This window comes from Xenopus laevis, chromosome 1S, assembly GCF_017654675.1.
Source record: "Xenopus laevis strain J_2021 chromosome 1S, Xenopus_laevis_v10.1, whole genome shotgun sequence".
Classification (NCBI taxonomy): Eukaryota; Metazoa; Chordata; class Amphibia; order Anura; family Pipidae; genus Xenopus; species Xenopus laevis.
In genome coordinates, this window is record NC_054372.1 from 116,199,647 (window position 1) to 116,225,120 (window position 25,474).

The 25,474-nt window shown below is 37.9% G+C and overlaps 1 protein-coding gene across 2 annotated transcripts in view; it reads left to right on the forward strand.

Moving 5' to 3' along the window:
- Positions 1–341: 341 nt before the first annotated feature.
- Positions 342–25,474, forward strand: part of gldc.S (glycine decarboxylase S homeolog) — a 33,658-nt gene continuing 8,525 nt past the window's right edge. The window contains exons 1-16 of one of the 2 annotated variants that reach the window (XR_005963419.1): positions 342–944; positions 2,974–3,052; positions 7,299–7,434; positions 14,779–14,943; positions 15,111–15,188; positions 15,463–15,610; positions 17,618–17,814; positions 18,457–18,553; positions 18,651–18,756; positions 19,083–19,222; positions 19,312–19,392; positions 21,102–21,199; positions 23,084–23,168; positions 23,252–23,293; positions 23,679–23,821; positions 24,219–24,294. Coding sequence is in view for 1 of the 2 variants with exons in the window: in NM_001086672.1 (NP_001080141.1) it covers positions 675–944; positions 2,974–3,052; positions 7,299–7,434; positions 14,779–14,943; positions 15,111–15,188; positions 15,463–15,610; positions 17,618–17,814; positions 18,457–18,553; positions 18,651–18,756; positions 19,083–19,222; positions 19,312–19,392; positions 21,102–21,199; positions 23,084–23,168; positions 23,252–23,293; positions 23,679–23,821; positions 24,219–24,294 (1,941 nt within the window). In the remaining variant the exon portion in view is untranslated. 2 annotated transcript variants of the gene reach the window in all.

The following is a 25,474-nucleotide window of genomic DNA, read 5'->3' on the forward strand; positions in this document are numbered from 1 at the left end:
CTGCAATTCATCATTAGTTGCAAGAGACCACTTTCCTACCCAGCATTCTCCCCACTTTCCTAACTCTGCAAAAAGTATATTTTTCTTGGTGATGCTGATATATTTGGCCTGGCTCGGGACAGTCTATTGATCTCCCTTTCACTGCAATCACGTGAGTCCTTGGGCTCATCTTTGCGAGGGATTTAAACGGAGTCGCATACAGTCGCAGGGCAGACAAGGCGGAAGCCCAGATCCCCCGCAGCGACGACTCATCATTAGCGAGAAGGCCAGATTCGGAAGGGGGCACCATGTTTGCCCAAATATGTCCGGGGGTGTAGGCACTACCTGGAGCCTCCCCCTGGCCTGACACTTACCCATCAGCACATATCGGAGGCCTGTGAGAATGTTGCAAGCTTTGCATTTTTTCCACCGGGCTTTATCTGTGCAGGATGCTGGCAGTTTATTTTTCTCTCATCAGAAGGGGGGCTTGGCCCTACGTCATCTGGTTCGGGCATGCTGATTGGCTGGCTCGGATATAATGAGGGAGGCGTGGGGAATTCTCTCAGCGCTTCAGTAGTGCGAGATCCGCAGGTGCGGGAAGAGGCAAGTTTGCAAGAAAGTGTGAGGCGCAAGTGTGGGAGCTGCTCTTCTCTTTCTACAAGAATCGTAGGCAGCGCACATCAGCACGGAGAGACATGCAGAGCTGTGCCAAGTCATGGGGAGTCCTGAGCAGGGCGCTGAGGCTGATGCCGGGCAGGACGATGGGCTGCAAGAGAAGCGCTTGGCTCCGCGTGGAGTTGATGGGAAGGAGCAGCAGTAGCCAGACTGCGCCAGGGGCAGCGCTCACTTCCAGCTCCCCCCGACACTTCGAGCTGCTCCTGCCCCGACACGATGACTTCTCCGAGAGGCACATCGGCCCCGGGGACAAAGAGAAGCGACAGATGCTGGACACCCTCGGTCTCCAGGTAAGTCGCGAATCGCGATAACAAGTGGATATTAAGCGCCACTTTCTAACCTGTTGCGATTTCTCCCACCATGTTCACCCCTGACTGCCCCTAGGTACAAACACACACGCAGACCTTCTGCGACTTGTTGTCTATGTGCGATTTATGTTGCACCAGCTGAAGGCACAAATGAAATGATCAAATTAAAAAAAAAAATTCTAGTCTAAACTAGTTTCAACCAATGAGTCAGGCTGTGGATATTGTCCTGCATGCAGGGCTAGACATGGCTGATTATTGCTGAAAAAGCATCTGAAAAGTCAAACTTTGGTTTTTTTTATTGCATAGATATTGTGTTTTTATAGATTGCTTCCTTCCCATACACACTATTTACATGTCAAATATTGCTGAACTACAACTTCCATAATCTCCCTGGGAATTCTAATTGGATGGGAATGGCTGCAGTGATTTCAGCATAACCCTGTACATTGCATTTCACAAGTGTCCTTCTTTAAGGGGGTGATTGCATCTATACCATTGTTCTGCATTTCTTTTCTGTTTACTGCCTAGGAAGGATCACTTTGTGTTTGTCACTTGTTACTGTCCTGACCCCACCCAGACAATGAGGATTATAAAGGATTAAACGCTTCCATCCGGAGTGCATTATGCATTTATTTGCATTGTGTGCTGTTGGCAAAATAATGAGTGGGTGGAAGCTTGTGCCCAGACAGCTGACTCTTTCTATGAAAATTGAACAGTAGAAAGAAGAAATTAGGCCACTCCAAACTCACCCCCTGTGTGCTCTTCTTAGTGTAGCTCCATTTCTGTACTCGGGGTGCTCTGCCATCAGCGTTCCCACTGAAATAGTACTTGTTCTATAGACCATTCTGTCTATAAACAATTCTAGTTACTCTGTATTTTAGAACTCCATTCTGATAAGTTCTGTTCTATTCTATTCTCCAGGTTCCCAAAAATATGAATTGTTTTTATTGCATAGAGGTAAAATGGACCATTTTTTTTATGGGTAGGCCACAAAGTAGCCTGCTTCAGAGATATTCTCCACATTATATGTAACTGTAACCTTGAGAATCTTTGTTGATGGATGCTATGTTTTTGTCATTGTAAGGGGTTGTTTTATCTTTAAATTAAATTTTAGTATGATGTAGAGAGTGATCTTCTGTGACAAATTGCAGTTTCGTTTTATTATTTTTACTTATTTAGCTTTTTATTCAGCTGCTCTCCAGTTTGCAATTCCAGCAATTTGGTTGATAGGGTCCAAGTTACCCTAGCAACCATGCATTGATTTGAATAAGAGACTGGAATATGAATAGGAGAGAGACTGATTGAAAGAGGAGTCATAAAAAGCAGCAATAACAATAAATCTGTAGCCTTACAGAACATTTGTTTTTTAGATGGGGTCAGTGACCCCCATTTGAAAACTGGAAAGAGTCAGAGGAAGAAGGCAAATTATTAACAAACTATAAATAATACATTACGAAGACCAATTGAAAAATTGTTTAGAATTCTGCCATTCTATAACATATTAACTGTTAACATAAAGGTGAAACACCCCTTTAATGAACACTATCATTACAATGACGTGATAAAAAAAAAACTTCAAGACTGTATTCTTCCTCAGTTATTAATTGCATATCAGTTCTGATGTTCCTTTCCTTCACTTGCTGGATTTCCAGAGGATTAAAACTTAAGTGTGCCATACTATCTATTAAGTGTGATTATATGTGTTCATTTACCATTATGTTGCCAGATATATAGCTCATGCATTGTTGATGCCAGCAGCAGATAAGTCTACTAGATTGTGTAATAGCACCCATGCTAAAAATTAGCTATAATCTCCTCACAACAAATGGGGTTTGTCTAGCTTCCAGGAATGACTGTTAATTTGTTAATAAACTAAGGGGTGTTTTCCATCTAACAAACTATGCCAGCATCCCCCACGGGATCTTTTTGTATGTGTGTTTGTGAGGGCTGCTCGGTGCATTGTTGTGTAATGGAACATCTCAGCATGGGTTCCTTGTGTTTGTTTATGCAGGACATTGAGGAGTTGATTGACAAGACTGTTCCTGGTAGCATTCGCCTGGCAAGACCTCTAAAGATGGATGATCAAGTCTGTAAGTTCCTGTACCATCCCTGATAACAATATCTTTATATTTGTGCTCTCTTCCGATTCCATAAGCCCTAATGTAACATGAACATAAGGCAAACTGCAGTGTGAGTGCAAACTTTAGACCCTGCAGCTTCCAGGGCCAGTTCAATCTGGTTCGTTCAAGATGACATCAGAGAATAGCTTCAGCGGAGCATAGTTTGCCTTTGCATAACATTCCCTACTCGGCCTGGATAACACACTAGGGAAAGTGTCTGTGCTCCCATTCCTGCATTATTATGTCAAATTCTGTGCAGTTTTTTTTATCTTTGCTCAGCCATTTAAATTAAGCTCTTATTAACCCTGATCACTTCTTATAGCAAGTGCTTATTTTGTGACTGCATTTTTCATTCTTGCGATCTAAACATGAATTAAAATGCAGCTGTATTTTGCTGCATAAGAGTGTGTGCATTTACTCCAGAAAGCTTCTTAAATAATTAATGTGTTCTGTAGGTGCACTGTCATTCTGTTCTGCTGGCTTTGGCCTGCAGTGCAATTAAATAATGTGTGACTTTGGTTTTTAAGCAGTGAGCACACAGTCTATATGTACTAAAGCAAAAAGTAGCAGTTAATTAAAAGGGGGAGGAACTCCCCAAAAAGACGGTCCCTTTAAAGATTAGCACCTGTACACCATTATGATTTAAGTTGTATAAAGCTTTTATTAGGAAAATGTGTACTTAAAAATGCACTCTAGTGCCTGCTGTTTAAACAGTAAAATAGTTCTGTAACTGTTATGTTTACAACACAATATAAGCCTCAAGACTGTATAAACACATAACCTCCCAACTGTCCCTTTTTCGGAGGGACAGTCCTTCTTTTGACAGCTCAACCTGCAGTCCCTCATTTGTACTGGAAAGTCCATATTTTCTTTGCACTGAACAGCCAGAAAAAGAAACAAAGTTTCTAACTTAATTGGCTTTTAGCAGATAGCACATAACAGCTAACAGGTGCAAATAAGATACTTTGTAACAATTTTGAGACAAAAAAAAAAACGTTTAGATAAGGAGAATTATTTTCAAACTTTCATAACCTTCCAAATTTTGTAAAATGAACAAAAAGAAATTACGCTGCGTTACATGCACAAAATTGTCCCTCTTTTTACTTCCAAAATTTTGGGAGGTATGTAAACAACAAGGCAGATTGTAAATTACCAGAGTGATTTTTGATGTACACCAACACCCCCCCGCTCGACTGTAACCTTTATCATACTATATAATAGGCTAATGTGTATTATGGAATGGACCCTAAACTGTCATGTTAATACCGTTCATATGATAGAGAATAATAAATGCATAGTGGAATACATCAAGGAAAACTTTACCCCCAAAATGAATACTTAAGCAACAGTTTATATCACGTTAAGGGCATATTAAAGAATCTTACCGAACTGGTATATATATATATATATATATATATATATATATATATATATATATATATATATATATATATATATATATATATATATATATATATATATATATATATATATATATATATATATATATATATATATATATATATATATATATATATATGTAAATATTGCCCTTTTACATCTCTTGCCTTGAACCACCATTTCGTGATGGTCTGTGTGCTGTCTCAGAGATCACCTGACCAGAAATACTACAACTCTAACTGTAACAGGAAGAAGTGAGGAAGCAAAAGACAGAACTCGTGTGACCTAACATGTGTGGTTTGTTTGTGTGCACCATAAATCCTACGATCGCAGGGGGCGGCCCTTTTTTTTTTTTTTTTTTTTTTTTAATGGCAATTTTCTATTTATGATTTCCCAATGGCACATACTACTAAAAATTATATTATTATGAAAATGGTTTATTTACATATGAGCTATTTTATGCAATATATTTTTATAGAGACCGACTTCATATTCCTTCATAGACTTTTGAATGGGTTGGTCCGTGACATCAGCGGCATTCTTTACAAAGAGTAGCTGCTATGTGAAATTCCTTTGGTACCACAGAATGGTTAAAGGGGTTGTTCACCTTTGACTTGCCTTTTTGTATGATAAAGGGAGTGATATTCTGAGACAATTTGTTGTTGGCTTTCATTTTTTACTATTCAGTAGGCAACATCCCTCAAGTTACCAGACCAAAGCCGCTCCTGTTAACTTCAAGATCCAAAATTCAGAATTTTAAATTGGAGTTTGGGCTCTTCTAGTGTAGAGAGAGCTATTGCGGCCCCCTTGACCTGCTCTGGTGCAAGAAAACTGGATGAGGAGGTTGACAATGGCTGGTGGAACAAAGTGTCAAATAGATCCTGAGCAAGAATACTAGATGGACTGATGAAATGAATAACTGCAAAACTGATGAGATTATAATGATCAAAGCCGTCTGGTTTACAAATCTCTGTGTATATAGCTGCTGTTCATTTGGCATTGAATTATCAAGTCCCAGCCATAAAAGAACATTTGGATACTATGACCTGCATTTATTAACTGGAGGTTCTGAATATGTAATACTTGTTGGATCACCTCTTGGAAGCTTGTATTGAGATGTTCTGCTTTGTGATGGACCCTTGTTTGCTGTTCTAGCTATTCCCTGAACTATAACCAAATGGCTAGTAACCTTGATCTATTCCTTATCTAACCTTAATCTATTCCTCATCCATGATAAATTATCAGTAAGGGTAGCCAACATGGACTAAGGTGCCTGGTCTCCGATTAAATGGCCAAACAAAGGGTTAGCGAAGGCCATTTACAAAACTGGCTGGAGACTGATGATGTAAACTTCATAAAAAAATAAATGGAAAACATGAGAAGCTTCAGGTATATATCCTTCCCTTGTTTCCTAAAGCAGCAGTTCTTTATTCATGGTTAAGACTCTAGCTATATTTGTAAATGCATCCTTCTGGTTGCTCAGAGATCCCTGAAACTTTTTACTTTTTTAGAATCTTGAATACTGAAAGCTGTGGTTCACCTTTTAAGATAATGTTTCGTATGTTATAGAATGGCTAATTGTAAGCAACTTTTCAATTGGTCTGTATAATTTATTTTGTTGTTTTTGTCTTTCTTATGACTCTTTCCAAACTCTTTTAAATGGGGGTTATTGACCCCATCTAAAAAACAAATGCTCTGTAAGGCTACAAATGTTTTGTTATTGCTAGTTTTTATTACTCCTCTTTCTATTTGGGTCCTCTCTTGTACATATTCTAGTCTCTTATTCAAATCAGTGCATGGTTGCTAGAGTAATATGGGCCCTAGCAACCAGAATTCTGAAACTGGAAAGCTGCTGAATAAAAAGCTAAATAACTCAAACTCAAATAATAAAAAAATATAAGCCAATTACAAATTGTCTCAGAATATGACTCGCTACATGGTATTAAAAGTTAACTCAAAGTTGAACAACCCATTTGATGGGATTAATTAAACAAGAATGTTTCATGGCAAACGAAACCACTTTTATGAAAATTGAATATTAAAAAAAAAAACTTTTCAATAGGGAAACAACAGAATGATAGTATTTGCCTTTATTTAGTTTAAGGCAGTGGTTTTCAGAATTTTGGTCCAGGTCCCTCTTGGAACGTAATAACGTTTGTCATTCAGACATGTCCAAGAATCTCAAGCACAGCAAATGAGGAGAGCACATAACATCCCACAAATGATCTCCAAATCTTATAGAAGCTGGCCTTCAGGCTGATACCACCCCCCATAGCTATGCTTACAGCCCATCAGTTTAGGAATTCTTGGCCCCATGAGCTAAATGGAGCAGAATGGCAGTGCTGGTCTTTCTTAGTGAAAAAGAAAACTAAAAACAAATAATGGAGAAAAAGTCAAAACTTGGAACTGATCCTCCTGTTCACCTCCCCCACTTCTTTCCCTTAGAGTTACAACATGCTCTTCCAACAAGAACATGTTGTGCAAATGTGATGACTTATAAACATAAATGTCTTCAGGGCATATGGAAAAAAAAAAACCATGAAACCAGTTTTCACCCAAGTTTACATTTTCAAAGCCTGCAGTTTACTAGTCCAGCTAGTACTAGATGAAAGAAGACATTTTTAGGGTGATCTTGTTTGGAGGGAAGAAATGAACCACCACTTTTTACAGCCAGTGAGTTATAATGATATTTCCTAACATTTTGAGGAAATAATTTTATGATTCACAAGAGATCATGGTCCTCCACCAAGCAATGAACTAGGGTGCTTTTTAACTCCATGGTCAGATAATTTACATTGTTTTCACTATGTTCTAGGTGAGAATGAAATTCTTGAATCACTCCAAAATATAGCCAACAAGAACAAGATCTGGAGGTCCTACATAGGCATGGGCTACTACAACTGTTCAGTTCCACAGGCCATATTACGAAACTTATTGGAAAATGCAGGCTGGTAAGATGTTGTAGGTTTATATTGCCTTTTGTTTAACCAAATGTTATGTGATGCTACATTTTTAAATCTAAAATGCACAACACTAATGTTTCGAACACTGGTAGTACTTTTTTTCCCAGTCCTGACTTAACAACTTTTCTTTGTTGCACATGTTACGGTTGAATGGTTCCATTGTTGAGGCTATGTGCATAAATAACGCCTACTTTTGAATTCGATACTAAGTTAGTAGATCCAAACTCTTGCTTTTCTCAGATTGAAGCCATGTTGTGCAAGCAACCCAACCATGACCATTAAGAAAATTCTTATGCGCTTGTCCTAGCTATTATTATTATTTATTATTATTATTATTATTATTATTATTATGTATTTATATATCGCCAACATATTTTGCAGCGCTAAAATGCTTTCACCTGTGGTACATATTCCCTCTTATGGGTAGCACGGTGGTTTGCATTGTATCACTGTGGTCTTAGGTTTAGTTCCATCAAGAGCACAATCTGCAAGGAGGTTGCATAATCATCATCTTCATATATTTTTAACAGACCGGAGTCTTGAACAATTTTACAAATAAGGTTTACAGATTGAAAATTGGATGGAAGGTCCCTGCTCAAAATAGTTCACAATGTACCCAGGTCTGCAGAGGTTGCACTGGGTATTCTGGCCACCCTGCTCGGGGAGAGCGGCAGAAGGAGGAAGAGATCCTGGACTAGGTGTAGGCAGACCGACTTTAAAAGATACCTACCCAGCGTCATCCCCCTCCCCCATCATTGTGACCTTGGCAGATGCTTATTCTGCCTACCCCTAGTTCCGGCCCTGCCCCCACATTCTATCAAAGGAAGAAGGGTTATCGGCTCCTGATGAAATTGTCCCTAGAGTGTGTGAATGGGATAGGGACCTTAGATTGTAAGCTCATTGATTTGGCATGGCATTTGAATTTTTAACATTTTTATGCAGCTATTTTCTAGCCTGCAAGTGAAAATGACTCGGGGGAGGGGGCAGTTTTATTGTTATGCTTATGTTTCTTCAGACCCTCCCATATTTAATGTTATATTCTGACTGTGTTGTAAGTTTTTGTTATTCCTTCTATCACAATCCATGCTTTGTATAAATTGCACCAAAGACTTTTTCAAAGTCTTAATGGGAACAGCATCTTCAGCATTAAAGAGTGATCATTTTATGTCGCATCTTTTTTTCTGATTTTATGTCATCTTATTTGTGATTTTTTTTTTCCAAATACAGACCATGGGATCTTTAGAATTCTGATATATTCATAATTATAAATTGCCTTAGGATATTACAATTGCTTCATAACTACCATTTAAAGTGTAATTAAATAACAGATGTTATTGAATTATATCAAATTTTTTATATTCTATGATTGAGATATGATATGCCGTACTAAAGCACAAACATGCAGTCTTGTTTTTTGTGATTACTGCCCCATGGTTACACATGAAACAAAAATCCTATATATGGATACCAGAAAAAAAGCAGATTGAATCTAAATGTAAAACACAGAAGCAGCTAGTGTAATTGTGTCTGTTTTCTTTGTAATAAGCAAGATTTCTTAAATAAGTCGACTTAATTGTATACATTTTTGTTGTAAAGACCGCTATTTTGCTTGATTTGAATTAAATTCCCCGATGTGACTGGAGCCTAGGAACTCTCTTTAATGTGCTTTCTTTATTCTGGTTTTGAATGGAACACATACGCCTCCTGTCTTTTCGGATTCCATACCTTTTATTCTATACTGCTTGTATAGATTATGGAAGGAGTAGTAACAAAAGAAAGATGTGCTAAAACGGAGAGGAGAGACTGTTTGCTTCTTTTCCTAAAATACCATTCAGAATCCCATCTCCTAGGAAACCAGTCCAACAAATCCCAGTTTCGTGAGAAGAAAACAGATGAGGAAGGCTAAAGAGGGTATGAAAAAACACCAAATGCTTATAAAAATTAGTATTAGAATAGGACCATTCATGCATTAACATTTTTTTATACTACTCTCTTTCCCATTTAAAATGGAGCAATTTTTGCATGCAAGTTTTCTTAATTTTATTGTTACCCTAAATGTACAAATTTGCCTGCACCACTTGGGCATAGTTTTGCTTATGACACACTCTAGCTTTGACTGGCAGCATTCACACAGAAATGCTTGGTCGGTCTACAACTAATTAGATAATGAAAGCTAGGGTCTGACTGGTTAATATAGTTATATCACTGGTATGGGATCAGATATCCGGAAACCCGATATCTAGAAAGCTCCAAATTATGGAAAATCCTTCTTGCTCCATTTTATCCAAATAATCCAAATTTTTAAAACTGATTTCCCTTTTCTCCTTAGTAATAAAACAGTACCTTGTATTTGATCCAAGCGAAGATAGAATTAATCTTTACTGGAAGCAAAACCAGCCTGTTTGGGTTATTTACTGTTTACATGATTTTTTAGTAGACTTAAAGTATGAAGATCCAAATTACGGAAAGTGATCTGTTATCTGGAAACCCCCAGGTCCCATGCATTCTGGATAACCAGTCCTATACCTGTACAATTTATTTGTTTATTAAATACCCTGTTTGTGTTCAAACTATATGGCTGCAGACATGTATACATGTCATACTGTAAGTATACAGAGAAGGATATTGCATTTAAGAGGCAGCTATTATTTGATCTAGTTTATAGAGTTTTCTGTTGTCTATGAATGGGAGACCGTAATCTGACCACAGATATATTATGTATTTCATTTAGAGTAGTGGTATTTTTTTTTTTTATTTTGCTAAACTACATTGTTGTAACTTTATTACCATTTTTAAGAAGGGTGATAAAGGTCAGCTCTTTCTGGGTGTTTGGCAGGGATTCTATCATATGCTTTGGAAGGTGTGGAGAATATCTTTATTTGACAATGAAGGCAGGGGCGCTGCTGCCATGAGGTGAGTTGAGAAACTCGTCTCATGTTCGCTCCTGGTAACCTATAGAGCCGAAATTTACACTTTTAAAATCAGAATTTTGTTTTTTGTAGTGCAGAGACCACCACTGCGCTCTGCAGCCCCCTTCGACCCGCTCAGAAAAGGTAACGCTGGGTGTCAGGGTGGGCAGCATCTAAAAGGCTACCTCAGGCAGAGAAAAACCCCAAAAACACCAAAATAATACTAAACCAGTGGAACAGGGGAGCACCACCAGCAAAGTCTATAACTGCAAGCATTAAAATTCCGTCTCACAGCTATGGGAGTCAGAGCTGATGTGTTAACCATTTGCAGCAAAGGGTTTCTTGCTTTTTGTTCTACTTCAAATCAGCACATCAGGAAATAAGGCAGCTGCATTGCTAGTTTGTAGTTAAATCACTTCCTCCAAATCCTGATGACTGAAAGTGATACTTTAAGTTAAATTAGGACAGGCTAGCAGATGACTCCTCTGTGCTCAGCTAAATGTGGTTACCTTGTAAACATTGTCTTCAAGTTATGCAAGGCCTCTGTTTGAACATTCTGTCCACGTAAACAAGATCATTCTGCTCAGAGTTTAGAATGGTTAAAAGCAATTACTTGTGAGAACATAGTGTAGTACATGCCTGCAGATGTTACCAGTCAGAGGTCACATGGAAATGTATATATCCTTATTTAACTTCTCTATTGCTATAATGGAAGCATTCTAACTTCATACTGCTGAATTAGGCTGAAAAAGCTTGGGTTAGTATGAATTTATATAGCAATCATCTGACTGATTAGTCATACATACAGATGGCTCCTAGTCAGTTGCCTAAATGTATTGAGGTCATTGGTTGACCAGCCAAACAGAGTAGCAGGGCTTACAATTAATTCATAGTATTGTTTTAAGGAAATGTGTGATTAGTCCCTATTTTTTACATTTCCAATAGCTATCTGGGTGCTAGGTTACTATAGCAACCAAGAAGCTGTTGAATGTCAGAATAGAAAATTAATAGGAGATGGCCAACAGAAAAATAGGAGCAATAAAACACAGAAATTACAATAAAAATGTAATTCTTGCAGTCCATGTGCTTTTTAGTTGAATGCACAGATGTCATATAATGTATGATAACTTTACTTTTTTTTTTTTTTTCTATGTTATCTGCTTGTACATCATACAGTGGCTGACATGGTATCGGCAGATAAACGCTCAATCAATCTATAGTACATAGGTATCGGTTGGGATTATTGCACCACTGTACACATGCTGAAAATTGTATAAAGCGTATCTGTTTATGTAAGGCCATCTTAAGATACTAAAAGTTAATGGGAAGGTCTACTACTTCCCTTTTATGCCCTCAACTTTTGAGTTTATGAATATATTGTTAGTCGCTGTAGATACCGGCACTCATCAGCCACTTTTTGGGTGCTTTCCCAAATCGCGTAGTAGCAAAAACTGGAAGCACTCGTGGGCATAAAGAAATAGTGAATTTATTAGAGCTTCATATGATCCCCCCCCACTTGGTCCTTTTCCATGAGCCCAACTAGAATAGCTCATTATTTGTAGAGAACAGTTTGTGCAGGTAAAAAGATTGAAAGTCTTGTTTTAGCTTGAGTAGAAGACCTAAGAATATTAAAATAAATGCTTACTGGATCGGTTCCATGTTCTCTAGCCTTGCAATACATTCAGGTGGATTATGTTGTTTTTTTAAATCACATGAAATAGCAGACACTGCCAAAATTGTCACTAAAATGATTAATTTAGTTAATCCATAAAAGCTGTTCACAATTATTTTACAGAGCTTAATTACTAGCATTTGATTTTGTGTGCAGTGTGTTTAATTTTCAGTATCTTGTTCAAGCCCATTATTTTCATATAAATAAAAACTGTATATATATAGTATATAGTTTATTAGCAAAAAATGTAATCTATAAAGGCTGAAGTGACTGGAAGTCGGCCAGAACCCAACTTCCTGCTTTGAAGCTCTCTTATTTGTTACCAGTCAGTAACCAATCGGTCACTTGAGGGGGGAGGGCCATATCGCTCATAACTGTTTGCTTTTGAATCTGACCTGCACGATATGCATCAAAATCAAACTTACTGAACAGACATGTCCCATGTGGCACCCCTTCAAGTCACTGACTAATGAAGAGTTAGGAGAGCTGAAAAAAGTTGTGTTCTGACTTATGTTAGACATCTGTTCGTTCACTGTTCATTTTTGGTTAACTAAAAAAAAAAAGTTTTTATTTTGCACTGATTTGTTCCTTTAAGGGTCCTTACAGATGAGTGTTTAATCTTGGGTTCCTGCGGGGTGGCTCTTTTCACATGAGTTAACAGAACCCTTTCTTCTGTTGTCCTTGTACTACTTGTTAATATGAAAATGCATTATCTCCTGTATTTAGTGCTTTATTGTGGTTCCATAGTAGTGACTGATGTGTTCACATGTGGTAAAAAGCATCCACGTGGGAATGCATATACATACTCCCATATTTATGTGCCTTAGAGTGGGCCTGTCACCCAAACACAAAAAGCTGTATAAGTCCTTTTCAAATTAAACATGAAATCCAACTTCTATTTTTATTAAAGCATTCATAGCTGGTGTAAGCTCATTTAAACATCTCAGCTGTCAATCAAATATTGCCTGCCCCTCCTCTATGCCTTAGGCATAGTCGGGGCAGACCATTACTTTCCATTCAGCACTTCCTAGATGTCACTGCTCCCCCACATATTCCCCCAGTTCACTCTTAACCATTTAATTGTATAGCCAGTGCATGGGGATGGACATCAGGTCTCTCATTCTGGTGCACAAACAAGATTTTGAGATGATGTAAGACTTAATAACAGTGTCCACAAAATGGCTGCTGCCTGCTTGCTATAATTATGAATTCCCAGACTGAAGGAAACAAGATTCAAATAATTTATACAGTGTAATTAAATTTCATTTTGCTTGACTTATGTGACAAAATAGGATTTTGAATAATTTTTTTGGGTGACGGGTCCCCTTTAAGCTATCAATCTTTCTCATCAGAAAGTTAATAACTGCATTTAAAAATGTATTGCTACCAATATTATTTAATTATAACAGTCTGTGTGATAATATATAGAAGTTGTGCCCAGTGGGTACATTTTTTTTTTTTTTCTATCTAGTTAGTGCAAGTGAAAATAGTTCTCATCCTAGAATGATTAAATATTCAGCCCTACTGAATAAATGATTCAGTAGGGCTTTGTCATTCTGAGTGAAATGATGGGTTGTTTGGAATAAGCTTGTGCCTACCAGTGTGATGGTCTCCTATGCTGCCAGTGATGTCATGTATTCCCTTCATTCAGAGATGTATATGATTTAATCTCAGCAGAATGCATATAAAAATATAAGAAATGTAGATGCCAGGAGGGCAGAATGCTGTATACAGGAAGTTAACCACTGGCCTTTATATAGGCGCCCCGAAATGGTGAATTCAGCATTAAAAAAAAAAATAATAATAATGTTCAGCAGGTTGTGTCTAGGGATACTGTTAAAAAAATAAATAAATAATAATATAATTGTGCCTGCAACTGTCCCACAATTCATGTTATTGTGGGTTTTCTTTTTTTAAATTTGATTAGATTTTGCACATATTTATAATAAAAAAAAAAAAAAAAAATCACAATGGTAAATCCTATTCATATAATGTCTCAGTGATTTCAAAACATCAGATAATTTTTCTGCTCATTATCACACAAGCTGATAAATCACACAAGTAGCACACAAACATGATTAGCAACTTGTTCAGTCAAGTTTCACCATCATTATCCCGTATACATTTTTGGAATTTACATAGGAGCAGGTTTTTTCTTTTTGCTTCAGTCAGATCTCTGATGGTTTCAAATCCAAAGTTTAACCTTAATACCCAGACCAAAAGGAATACAATAACCTCTAGACTGTGTATGAGCGTTACCCCATTTTTTGGGATGCATGTTGCTGTGATGTAGTGTTTAGAACAGACTATAGCCTCCCTTTGTCAGCCCTACACAATCCACTGCACCACCCCAGGCATCCGTTAATCCGTTTTCTTGGTTCAATTCATCTACCCAAGTATTCTTTGGTGCACTTGTGGTTGTTTTGTTTTTGTTTTTTCACCCCAGTTTATATTAACACTAATGATGTTGCATATGGACCCCTTGGCTGTTGCTTCCAGTGGCCTCAAAGCAGCTGCTTATTTTTTTAAAATTCCTGGCCTGGAAGGAAGTTTTGGTTGCATAAAAACTGTGTAATGCCAAACAGTCTCTTGTAGGTTGCCAGTCCACACATGGGTTACCAAATAGCCAATCACAACCTTATTTTGCATCCCCAGGAACTTTATTTCATGCTTGTGTTGCTCCTCAACTCTCTTCAAAATTGAATGTGGCTCACAGGAATAAAAACTTGGATAATATTTATTTCACTTCAGGGTCACACAGTATACCCCATATCAGCCTGAGGTGTCACAAGGGCGACTAGAGAGCTTGCTGAATTACCAGACTATGGTGTGTGACCTAACTGGAATGGACGTGGCAAATGCATCGCTTCTAGATGAAGGAACAGCTGCAGCTGAGGCCATGCAGTTATGCCACAGGTAAAAGAAAACATAATCTATTTTTACAAATGATTTTTATTGAAACAGTAGTAATAACATGGAAGACATTCTGATCCCAGAGTTATTATTTGCATTTTGTTGCAGCAACTCGTTCATACTCCGTACAGCAGTGTGCTGATTCAGCTTTTTGCTCGTTTTTTATTTAGACACAACAAAAGAAGGAAATTCTACGTGGACAGTAGATGCCATCCTCAGACAATAGCTGTGGTACAGACAAGAGCAAAGTAAGAAACACTGACTGAAATAAACCATCCATAAGTCAATCTTTATGTAATTGCCAAAGTGTAGTAAATATAGAGTGATTTTTAGAATGTTTTGTGGAACATTTTTATAAAAGGAAGACTTGTGTGTAAAGTGTATTTTAAAGTCCACAAACAAGAAACTCAATGAAATTAGATAACAATTCAATCACAGTAATGCTAATAGCCTCTCTTGTAGCTATTGTGTGTTTAATGGTTTTTGTTCTCATTTAGTAATGTAATAAATCGTTTGTTTTAGTTACATTGGTGTCGAAACTGAGCTGCTGTTGCCTCATGAAATGGACTTCAGTGGAAAGGATGTCAGTGGGGTATTGTTTCAGTACCCAGATACTAATGGGAAAGTGGAAGATTTCACCCATCTTGTTGACAGAGCACATCAAAATGGAGTAAGAGCAATTTACCAGTTCACAGTCCTATAAGAGGGCAAAGCTGTATATAATATACACACAAATACATATGGGAAAGGGCTAATGATATGGACAGGAATGATATTTGAATTTCTCTCCATATTAGAACAAAGTTAAATAATGCTTTGCATCATTTTTAAGTGTGCTGGAGCCCCCATGTTACTATGTTGACAGGGCCTTAATCAAGGGTACCACAGCCACTGGCCTTTTGTTCCGCTGGGCCCTGCAAACAAGAAGAATGTGGCCCAATCAAAAGAAAATTCTAGGCACATGCATAGCAATGCCCCTGATTCACCCCAGCCATGCATTGTAATGCTCAGGGTAATGATCAGTCATGCACCTGCTCACTTCTCCTGCGAGTTTGTAGTCCACTAATCTCCTTTTCAGGTTTCTTAGGGAGGGAGCTTTGCACTGGGGCTTCTGACTGGAGTGCACCCAGCACCCTCTTGATGGTAGCCCTGACCATATTCCTGATGCTGACTTTCTTGTCTGCAAGTTATCATTGTATAGGGTCAAGACAACATACTGCCTAAATTACATCTGATTGGGGCTCTGTCAGATTTGTAACAATGGTAGATCATTTTGGACCTGCAATTTGCCCAGTGTCGGACTGGCAGGTAGGAGGCCCACCGAGGCTTCCCACACAGGAGCCACCACCCACCCTCACGATCCCCCCCCCGCCTCTGCTGCAACACCCCTACAGCCCCTGCCTTAGTTGCAACCCCCCTTCCTGGGGCAAGACCAGGGGGGGCAGAGTGGCATATAAACAGGTGTGGGTATGGGTCAGCAGGGCCCACCGGGTTTTTACCTGATGTCCTGCCAGCCCAGTCCGACATTTCGTTTGCCAATTGTGTCAAATATACCAAATACATAGATCTACCTGCTTGTGACCAGCCATGCGCATCTATACCAAATTTCACATGTCACAGTAAGCATAGAACTACCAGTGGTGCATCTACAGCAGACCCTGGGAATTGGGCCAGGCCACAGGGTCTGCTGTATGTTGTTCCACAGCCGCTTCTGGGTGCTTACGTTTCACCACCACCACAAATGAGCAAGCACCTGAGGGTGCATACCTGAAACCATCAATTTATATATTTATTTTTTTTATGCAGAGGGGTAAGTTACACTTCTGAGAACCACAACTCCATACAAATTATGCCTAGCCTGGGACACTTGCATAGCAGAGAACATGTACACTACCCTACCACTCGAGATAGATTATCAGTACAACTATATTGGATACAACGCCACAGCAGCTGCCCTCAGTACATATAATGAAATACAGTTGCTCTTTCTTCCCATCTCTTGCCCATTCAATACCTATGCTTGCATCAAGAATAAATCAGGAGTAAAACATTTACATATATAGCCACTGGTTGCAGTGATGTAATGTCATATATAGGGGTCAATGTTTCACTGATTTTCGAGTCCAGCTCGGCATGAATTTTTGAATCCAAGACCTGCAACCTTGTCCACAACTGCCTTATGCACAACCCGATCCGCATTCTGCTGACCACCAAAAAACAAAGTGCTGTTGTTGTAAAGCAGAAGTAACATCATCAGAAGTGGGCAGGGGCAGAGAAAAACATGTTGTGTTTTTTTTGTGTAAAGGAGTTAAATTTGCTATAGATAAGACCTATACCCGAAAGTCTTACCTTCTTTTTTGAGGGTTCATGACCCCCTGCAGGATTCTAATGTGCTTGCAATGTAAGAGAAGAACTGTCAGATGTAATGGTTTATGAAAACGTATTTAAAACACCTTTTTGTAACGGTTTCATTTAAGCTTTGTTACTGTATAGTCTTATCTTGTCTGACTTGGCTAAGGAATTTACTCTACCATTTAAAACCTTCACACATTAATACATATTATACAAAATCCAGCTAGGTTTGTTATGCCATTTTAAATAAATCGGAGTGTTAGGAAGATTAAGATTGATTTATAAGAATTTTGTCTATGCCTTTTTTCCCCACCTCCTCTATCAGACACTGGCCTGCTGTGCCACAGATCTCCTAGCACTTTGTATTATGAGGCCTCCTGGTGAATTTGGAGTAGACATTGCCCTGGGAAGTTCACAAAGATTTGGTGTGCCACTTTGTTATGGTGGTCCTCATGCAGCATTTTTTGCAGTAAAGGAAAACTTGGTGAGAATGATGCCAGGAAGAATGGTTGGAGTGACCAGGTATGAAATAACCGTGTACATAGTATTATTATGAACTGATCCTTCTAAAACTCTACTGAACACACACACACCCAGCCCCCCACACAGTGTGTGCATATATACATAATTCACTTAAAAATTGGATATACACAGTGTTTGCAGAAATGTATTCCATGCAGGTTTTCATATCAAAGCATTCAATTCTGGACAATAAAGACCTGCACTAAAGAAAATGCAGCTCAATAATTAATAAATGCACGAGAGGATTAACCTATAGAAAAAAAAGTAATTCTCAAAAACTTGTACTTAACCAGAAACGTGCAAAGTTATACATTATATTATACAATATGTTGGCTAAAAAGCATCAAGTCTAAGATTCAGTATTCAGCTGAACTGAATCCAAATCCAAGTAGCTTAACTTTAAAGCTCAAAACAAAAAAACCACAACTTGTTGTTGGAACTAGTATTTTTTTAAATCTGAATATTCAAATTAGGGGTTGGATTCATTTCAACATTCAACCTGATCTTTCAGGGTATTTTTAGCATAAAATTATACATTTGGTGCATAAAAAGTTACTCTCAGCTTTACATTGGCATTTTTGTATATGAACTTATTTGCAGACTTTTGTGTGCATAGTTAATTCTTTGATAATATACTCTCAGAGATGCTGCAGGAAAAGAAGTTTATCGCCTTGCGCTACAGACCAGAGAGCAGCACATTCGCAGGGATAAAGCCACAAGCAACATATGCACTGCACAGGTATCTTGCAATAATAGTGATGCCAGGAGAAATGTTTTTGCATTTGTGTTTTACCATTTTGCATATTAATGTAAAGTATTTTTTGCAATCCATTTAGGCCCTTCTTGCAAACATGGCTGCTATGTTCTGTGTTTATCATGGACCTAATGGCCTAAAGCACATAGCACGGAGAGTACACAATGCCACCGTCATTCTAGCAGAAGGTAATACTGATTTCCTATAATTTCTGGACTCCAGCACCTTATGATGTCAGCATTTAAATTCACAAAACGTTTTCTTATTAAAAAATCAGCTTTGATTATATAAAGCTTAAAAAGCAATATGGATTTGATTGCTATATCGCAATGTTTAACTAGAGATCAATCTAATTACATAGAGCTTCAGTTTATTTGCAATACAAACCCCTTACCCCCTCAAAAAATAAACCTAGGCAGGCACAGGTCGAAAGCTTTCCAGTATTTTAAGGCCAAACGTAATAATGAAAGAGCATATTTTTTTAAAATATGTATTGTACCATATGTGGTTTCAGGTCTGAAGAGAGCTGGGCATCAATTGCAAAATGAAATGTTTTTTGACACCTTGAAAATACATTGCGGTTGTCCAACAAAAGAAGTTCTCGACCGGGCAACCCAACGACAGATTAATCTACGGGTCTTCAGTGATGGTTCAGTGCGTAATTTTCTTTTTGTTCAATTTGTTTTTGTTTTAAGACACTTCTTATACACTGATTAAATCACACCTATGTTTTGGTCTAATAGCTTGGGGTGTCACTTGATGAAACGGTGAAAGAGAAAGACCTGGATGATCTTTTATGGGTTTTTGGCTGTGAATCATCAGCGGTGAGTGTGCCTGTGTGCAAATGCTAATAGTCTGCACCTTGAATCAAAAGTTTAATATTGGTCTGCTAAAGGGAAGTTAGATGTGTGTTATGTAGATACAATCTTTTTATCATCTATTACATATTTTCTGTACCTAACCCACCTTTAGGCTTATGGCACACAGGGAGATTAATCTCCTGACAAGTCTGCACTAACTGCAGGCGACAGATATCCCAAAAATACCTTTTCATTGGTGTCATTAGAAATCTTGATGCAAAAACATATGATTTGTTTAATCACTGTGAAATTCAGGAGGAGGCAATTATACAGATGGTTTTTGCACCAGATATTGCCCGTTTGCCATCAACCTCTAGAGGATACGTGTACTTCGCTATAAACGGTATTTTGCAATTAAATGGTATTGTGCAATTAAATATACTTATCGTTATCTTTGCCTGTTAGGTTATCACAGTCAACATAAGATACTCGTGATCCTTCATACAACGTAGTGTGTAAATGTAGTTAGATGATGCCATGTACAGTATAGTGTGTATTACTTTCTTGAACCTACTCTGTTTTAAAACATTTAATTAAGGCATTCATTTAACTGACAGGATTGAAGATGAATAGGAAAGAGTCAGAACTAAGTTAATAATTAACTAAGTTATACTTTTATAATTAACCAAGTTAATTATAAAATCCAGCTTTAAAACAAATATGCTTTCTAGTTTCCGACTGTCAGTGACTGTAGCAACCATATAAAAGGACTGAACTGAAACTAATAAGTTATTAGTAAATATTTTATGTCTCTGGGAGCTTTTGTTTATCAGATTTTGCCTTGCCAAGTCTTGGCCTTCTTGCGACAACATGAAATAAAAATCCCTCTGTTTGCAGCTGAGACTTGGCAAGGCAACATCTAAGAACTGTTGCTAAAGCTCCTCAAAACATAAAATGAAAATATCTATTAATCAGTTAATAATGTCCAAATCAGATGATCATCTCTGTAGGTGTGTGTGGCCTGTTCAAGCTATTTATTTTGCCAAAACAGGTGACCCAATTCAATATATAATTTTTAATACTGACGCAGTCGGCCTCAAAGGCCAATTGTTCAGGTCGGGGGATTCTAGATCTTTTGTGTTGTTCTATTGTACCATTATTCAAATGATGATCATTTTTTGATGATGGGTCACATAGTATGTAAATCAGCCAGTGTCTGACCAACTTAACATCTTTATAGCCACATGTGAAATCTATAACAAATTCAAAGGAAATAAGTGGCCATTTTAAGGGTATGCAGCGGCCATCCTGATATAAACGTTTTCTAATCTTGTAAGCTTTCATACTAGGAAAAAGTAGGTTGTCATTTTTTTTACCCATGTGCTTTTATGGGTGAAAAATATTATAATCTAGTGAAGACTGCAAAGAAATATCCAGCAGATGTCACTGTCTCTCATTTGCTAACCAGTTCCAATTATGCAGCCCACCATCAACAGTCTGTTATATCAACCGTGCTTCACTCATAGGAGTCAATCAGAAATATGCAAGGTGTTTTAGCAAACAGCAGGTAGGTTTATAATTTAGGTCCAAACAGTTTTTTTTTAATAAAGATACTTTCTGGCACATTTTATTCCCTCCAGCCCCATATTAAAATTTGCTCTCTATTTGCTGTTATGTAAATGTTAAACAAAATGAATTAATAAGCATTAAGTGCAAAATGTTGTCCTTTGCAGGAACTGGTAGCTGAGAGCATGGGCGAAGAGATTAAAGGCATTCTGGGCACAGCCTTCAAAAGAACAAGCAAATTTCTCACTCATACACTGTTTAACAGGTGTGTCTTCCTCTTCACCTTCTGCTCGTATACCCTCTCCTTTTGTAAAAACACCACAAAGATCAGTAAGGTCCTCATAGTGCATTTGAATACTTACAAGTATTTTTAAATAGGTTTAATAGCACTGCACGAGAAAGTGACCAACTGCAGTGTTTGGCTGCAGTTGGATTGGGTATATTTTGTTAATGTCTAATTTAGTCCGGAGCATTTTAAAGTTGTACTTTTCCAACAGACAGAATTACTGTAAGGCAGTGAGTGGTGCTAGTGGACCCAAATGCTAAAATGCTTTTCTACAGTCAATAGACTTTGTGCATACTGTCAACACTTGCTCAATTGCATCATCCAATGCACATTCCTCTTATTAAATTTTAACTATGATTTTGCATCCAAGGCACGAAAACAATAAAGCAAATGCTTTGTAATGATTTATGTTACAAATGTTATGCTTCTAGAAGATAAAGTTACCATTATTCTTCCTACAATTACTGTTGCTTTCCCTGTCTGGAATGTCTAAAATGTAATATGCTGTATCTCTGGCTTCCAGTGTCAATTCTATTGGTCTACTGAAGCTTTTATAACTCCTGACCTTTTGTCTTGCTATCTTCAGACAATCGCCAAACTTTGTGGTTTCCTGTATCAATTGGGCCTCCTCCTCCAAATCTTTCAATTCAAAATGTCTGACTTTTCAGTTGGCAATAACCAGCATTGTTTTTGTATTTGCTAGTGATGAGCAAAAAAATTCACCAGATTTCACTGTGAAAAAGAACCCATAGACTCTAAGGGGTGAAAAAATTAGTTGCACATCAAAAACAAAAATTTGTCGCCCATAGACTTAAAATGCATTTGGCAAATTTTTCGCTATTTCATGAATTTTCGGTGATGCAAAAGGGTTCAAATTCGTCCATCACTAGTATGTGTTATTAAGCTTGCCACCAAATACAACCTATTATATTCTTGTCTCTCTCAAGAACAGTGACCCAGGTATAGGATTCCTTATCAGTTATCCGAATTACGGGAAGGCCATCTCCCATTGACTCAATTTTTTTAAATTAAATAATTAAAAATATGATAATAAAACTGTACCTTGTACTTGATCCCAACTAAAGGCGGCCATAGACATAACACTTAAGATCTTTCTTTGAAACGATTTTTCCAATCGTCAGATTCAGCACTAACAAAGGCCGATGTTTGGGTGCCTTCAAAATTTCCATCCAGCCCAAACTGCCGATATCGGTTGGACCGTTTCCCACCATGCATGCACCGAATAAAATTTGTTTCATACGATATCTGTGTGTCTATGGCCACATTTAAGATATTAATGATCCTTACTGAAGGCAAAATCATTCTACGGGGTTTATTACATTTTTAAAATTAATTATTTAAAATACATTTTTACTGGACTTTTTAAGAGCGCAAAATACAGAAATCCCCAGGTCCCAAGCATTCTACATAACAGGTCCAATAACTGTACTACCACTGGCCTAGCTTTTTATTTATCCAGGTCTTTGTTTTGCAACCGAATAAGTCTTCAAACGTTGTTTTTTTTTTTTTAAACATTCAACTCTTTCTCATGTGGTATCCATATGGGAAGGAGCTAGCGCACACCATAGAGGGAACATTGCTTCCATGGGTAGATTCTCCTTTGGTGACAAGTCAGATGTGAGAAATATTCTCATTGGCCTAATGGGAGTACCAGCAAAAATATCAGTCAAAATCTGTCCTGCTGACTCCCCCATTATTTTCCACCAGCTATTTACCATAGATAAATGCTGCATCTCTCAAAAAAAAATTGCTGATGGCAGAGGTGGCATAAAGTTTCTCCCCAGTATGCTCTTGGTAATAAAGTCTGACTGTACATTTTCCACAATTTCTTTCCTCTCTAAGCTATCATTCTGAAACCAACATTGTCCGCTACATGAAACGGCTAGAAAACAAAGATATTTCACTTGTGCACAGTATGATTCCTTTGGTAAGACGCCTTGTACTACTTTTTCCAAACTATTCTCCTAGTCATAAAATAGTCTTTAACTTTTCCCTTTGTTGTACCAACAGGGATCCTGCACAATGAAACTCAATAGTTCTTCTGAACTTACAGTAAGTGATGGATAAAATGTTTTTTCTTTTCCATAAAATAAGCTTGCTTAGTAGAAAATAGATAACGACATCTTGTGATAGTATAGCTAGTAGTTCCCCAAGATTGACGCACTCCAGGGCTTCATAATGCAGTTTAGAAAAGAAAATTTATTGTGTATTGTGGCGTTTGATTTTTCTCCCAGAGAATGTTACATCTGGTGAATGATTTCAAGCATGAGTAGATCTGTACTTTCCTTGAGGTCAATGTTATTTACGGTCTGGTGGCAATGTAACCGGTTTTGTCCAAGTCCAATTACTGTACAGGTTTATGCACTTGAAACTGTAAACATGCTTACCTCCCTCCCCCCGTATACTTCTAACGGATGTTTTATTTTTCCCTTCATAGCCAATTACTTGGTCAGCTTTTGCCAATATACATCCATTTGTGCCTCTAGATCAGGCTCAGGGCTATCAGCAGTTATTCCAAGAGCTGGAGAAGGATCTGTGTGAAATAACGGGATATGATAACATATCCTTCCAGCCAAACAGGTAAAAAAGCCTCTGTATTGTCTGGGTAAACAAATGGTTATGCAACTGTTGTATTCTGTATTATACTTATTGTAAAGGCTTTTTTTACTTTGCTTCAGATTTAGTTACCTGTAGCAGCCAATCAGATGTTATATTTGAAACAAGTAAACGGTAAATGCTTTATAGGAATTTGTTGCTATAGGTTACTAGCACCGGTGCAAACTGTTTTGTTTTTTTATCTTACCTCTGTAGTTGTACATTTTTATTGTGTTGGCTAAATACAAAGGTGTCTCCAAAATGGAGACGTGTACATGATAAAATACTTCAGCTGATCTATCGAAAGCACTGGCTATTTTGTCGGCGCTATATAAATAAATTATGATGACCTGCTTCTTTTTTTCTTTACCCAAACTTATAGTGGAGCTCAGGGTGAATATGCTGGCCTGGCTGCAATCAAGGCTTACTTGAATGGGAAAGGAGAACACCACAGGACAGTAAGTACCCTAGACTCTTCAATCTTTTCTACAAATGATTCAGGCTATTGTCAAACAACTAATTATCTTTAACTTATTATTATTATTATTATTATTATTATTATTAGAGAACCAACACAAATTGCAAATGTGGCTTTAGTTCTATAACTCTTAGCAGCCTGGTATTTGATCTCTATTCTTTATGCAGTAGACTTATTGTAGCTATTTGCTGACTGGTTGCTATGGGTTACTGCATTGATTAAATTTTTCTTAGTGGCTCCTGTGAACAATAATGTAACAAACAGCGAGTTGGCCCAAGTGCCCTGCCCCCCCCCCCAAGACAAGCATCTCCCTCTTGTGCTACAAAACACCGCCCCTACCCATAACTTTCAACACTATGTGTGAATATTTTTCACTTTCTGCTTAGTGCGTCCTATTTCTTAGAGTCTGTAGGGTAATGACTGATGATAAGGTTCTTCTGTGTTGTCTAGCACTTAGCCACGATTAGTAGTTTTTTATGTTTATTGAGAAATGGGAATATGGGCAACGACCACAAAATCGAGAGCCACAGACATGATCGTAATCTGTTCTTTTTGACTGAATGATGTAATAAAAGTGTGCAACCTAGCAACCCATCTACTGGGTAGAGGGCAAGGGGTATCTATAAATGAACTCCCTCACTGGCTCGTGAGCATTGAGTCCCATTCCCCTAGCTAAGTGCTAGAAGCTACCGATGAACCCCATCTTCTCTCATTACAATGCCTGATAGCTCTACCTGGACCCTTTCCTGGGTCATTTTCCCTATGCACATGACGTAAATCACAAGAAGGTAGTTGCTTAAAAAGCAAAAATAAATATTGTAGGGGGGCACTTAGGGGTAAACTAGCCAGTAGGTATTGTTAGACGTACTCTATGCCACACCAGTTATTGAATTCACATACAGTAGCATACCTCGAATTTGCTGCCCCCACCCTGTGGTAAAATGTTTGAGGGGCCCAGCTCACACAGACTGCAACCTTGTGTCCAGCAGCCCCTCCCTCCTGCTCTTGTGAGTGTGCTGCCAGGTGTGCAGGGCAGGTGTTTTAACATGATCACAGCAATTATCCAGCACGCTTTATAAACTTGTTCTTTTCTTCACAGGGTGCACGCAATAAAATATGTTCACCTCCACATACCTCCAATTCAAGTATATAAGGATTCC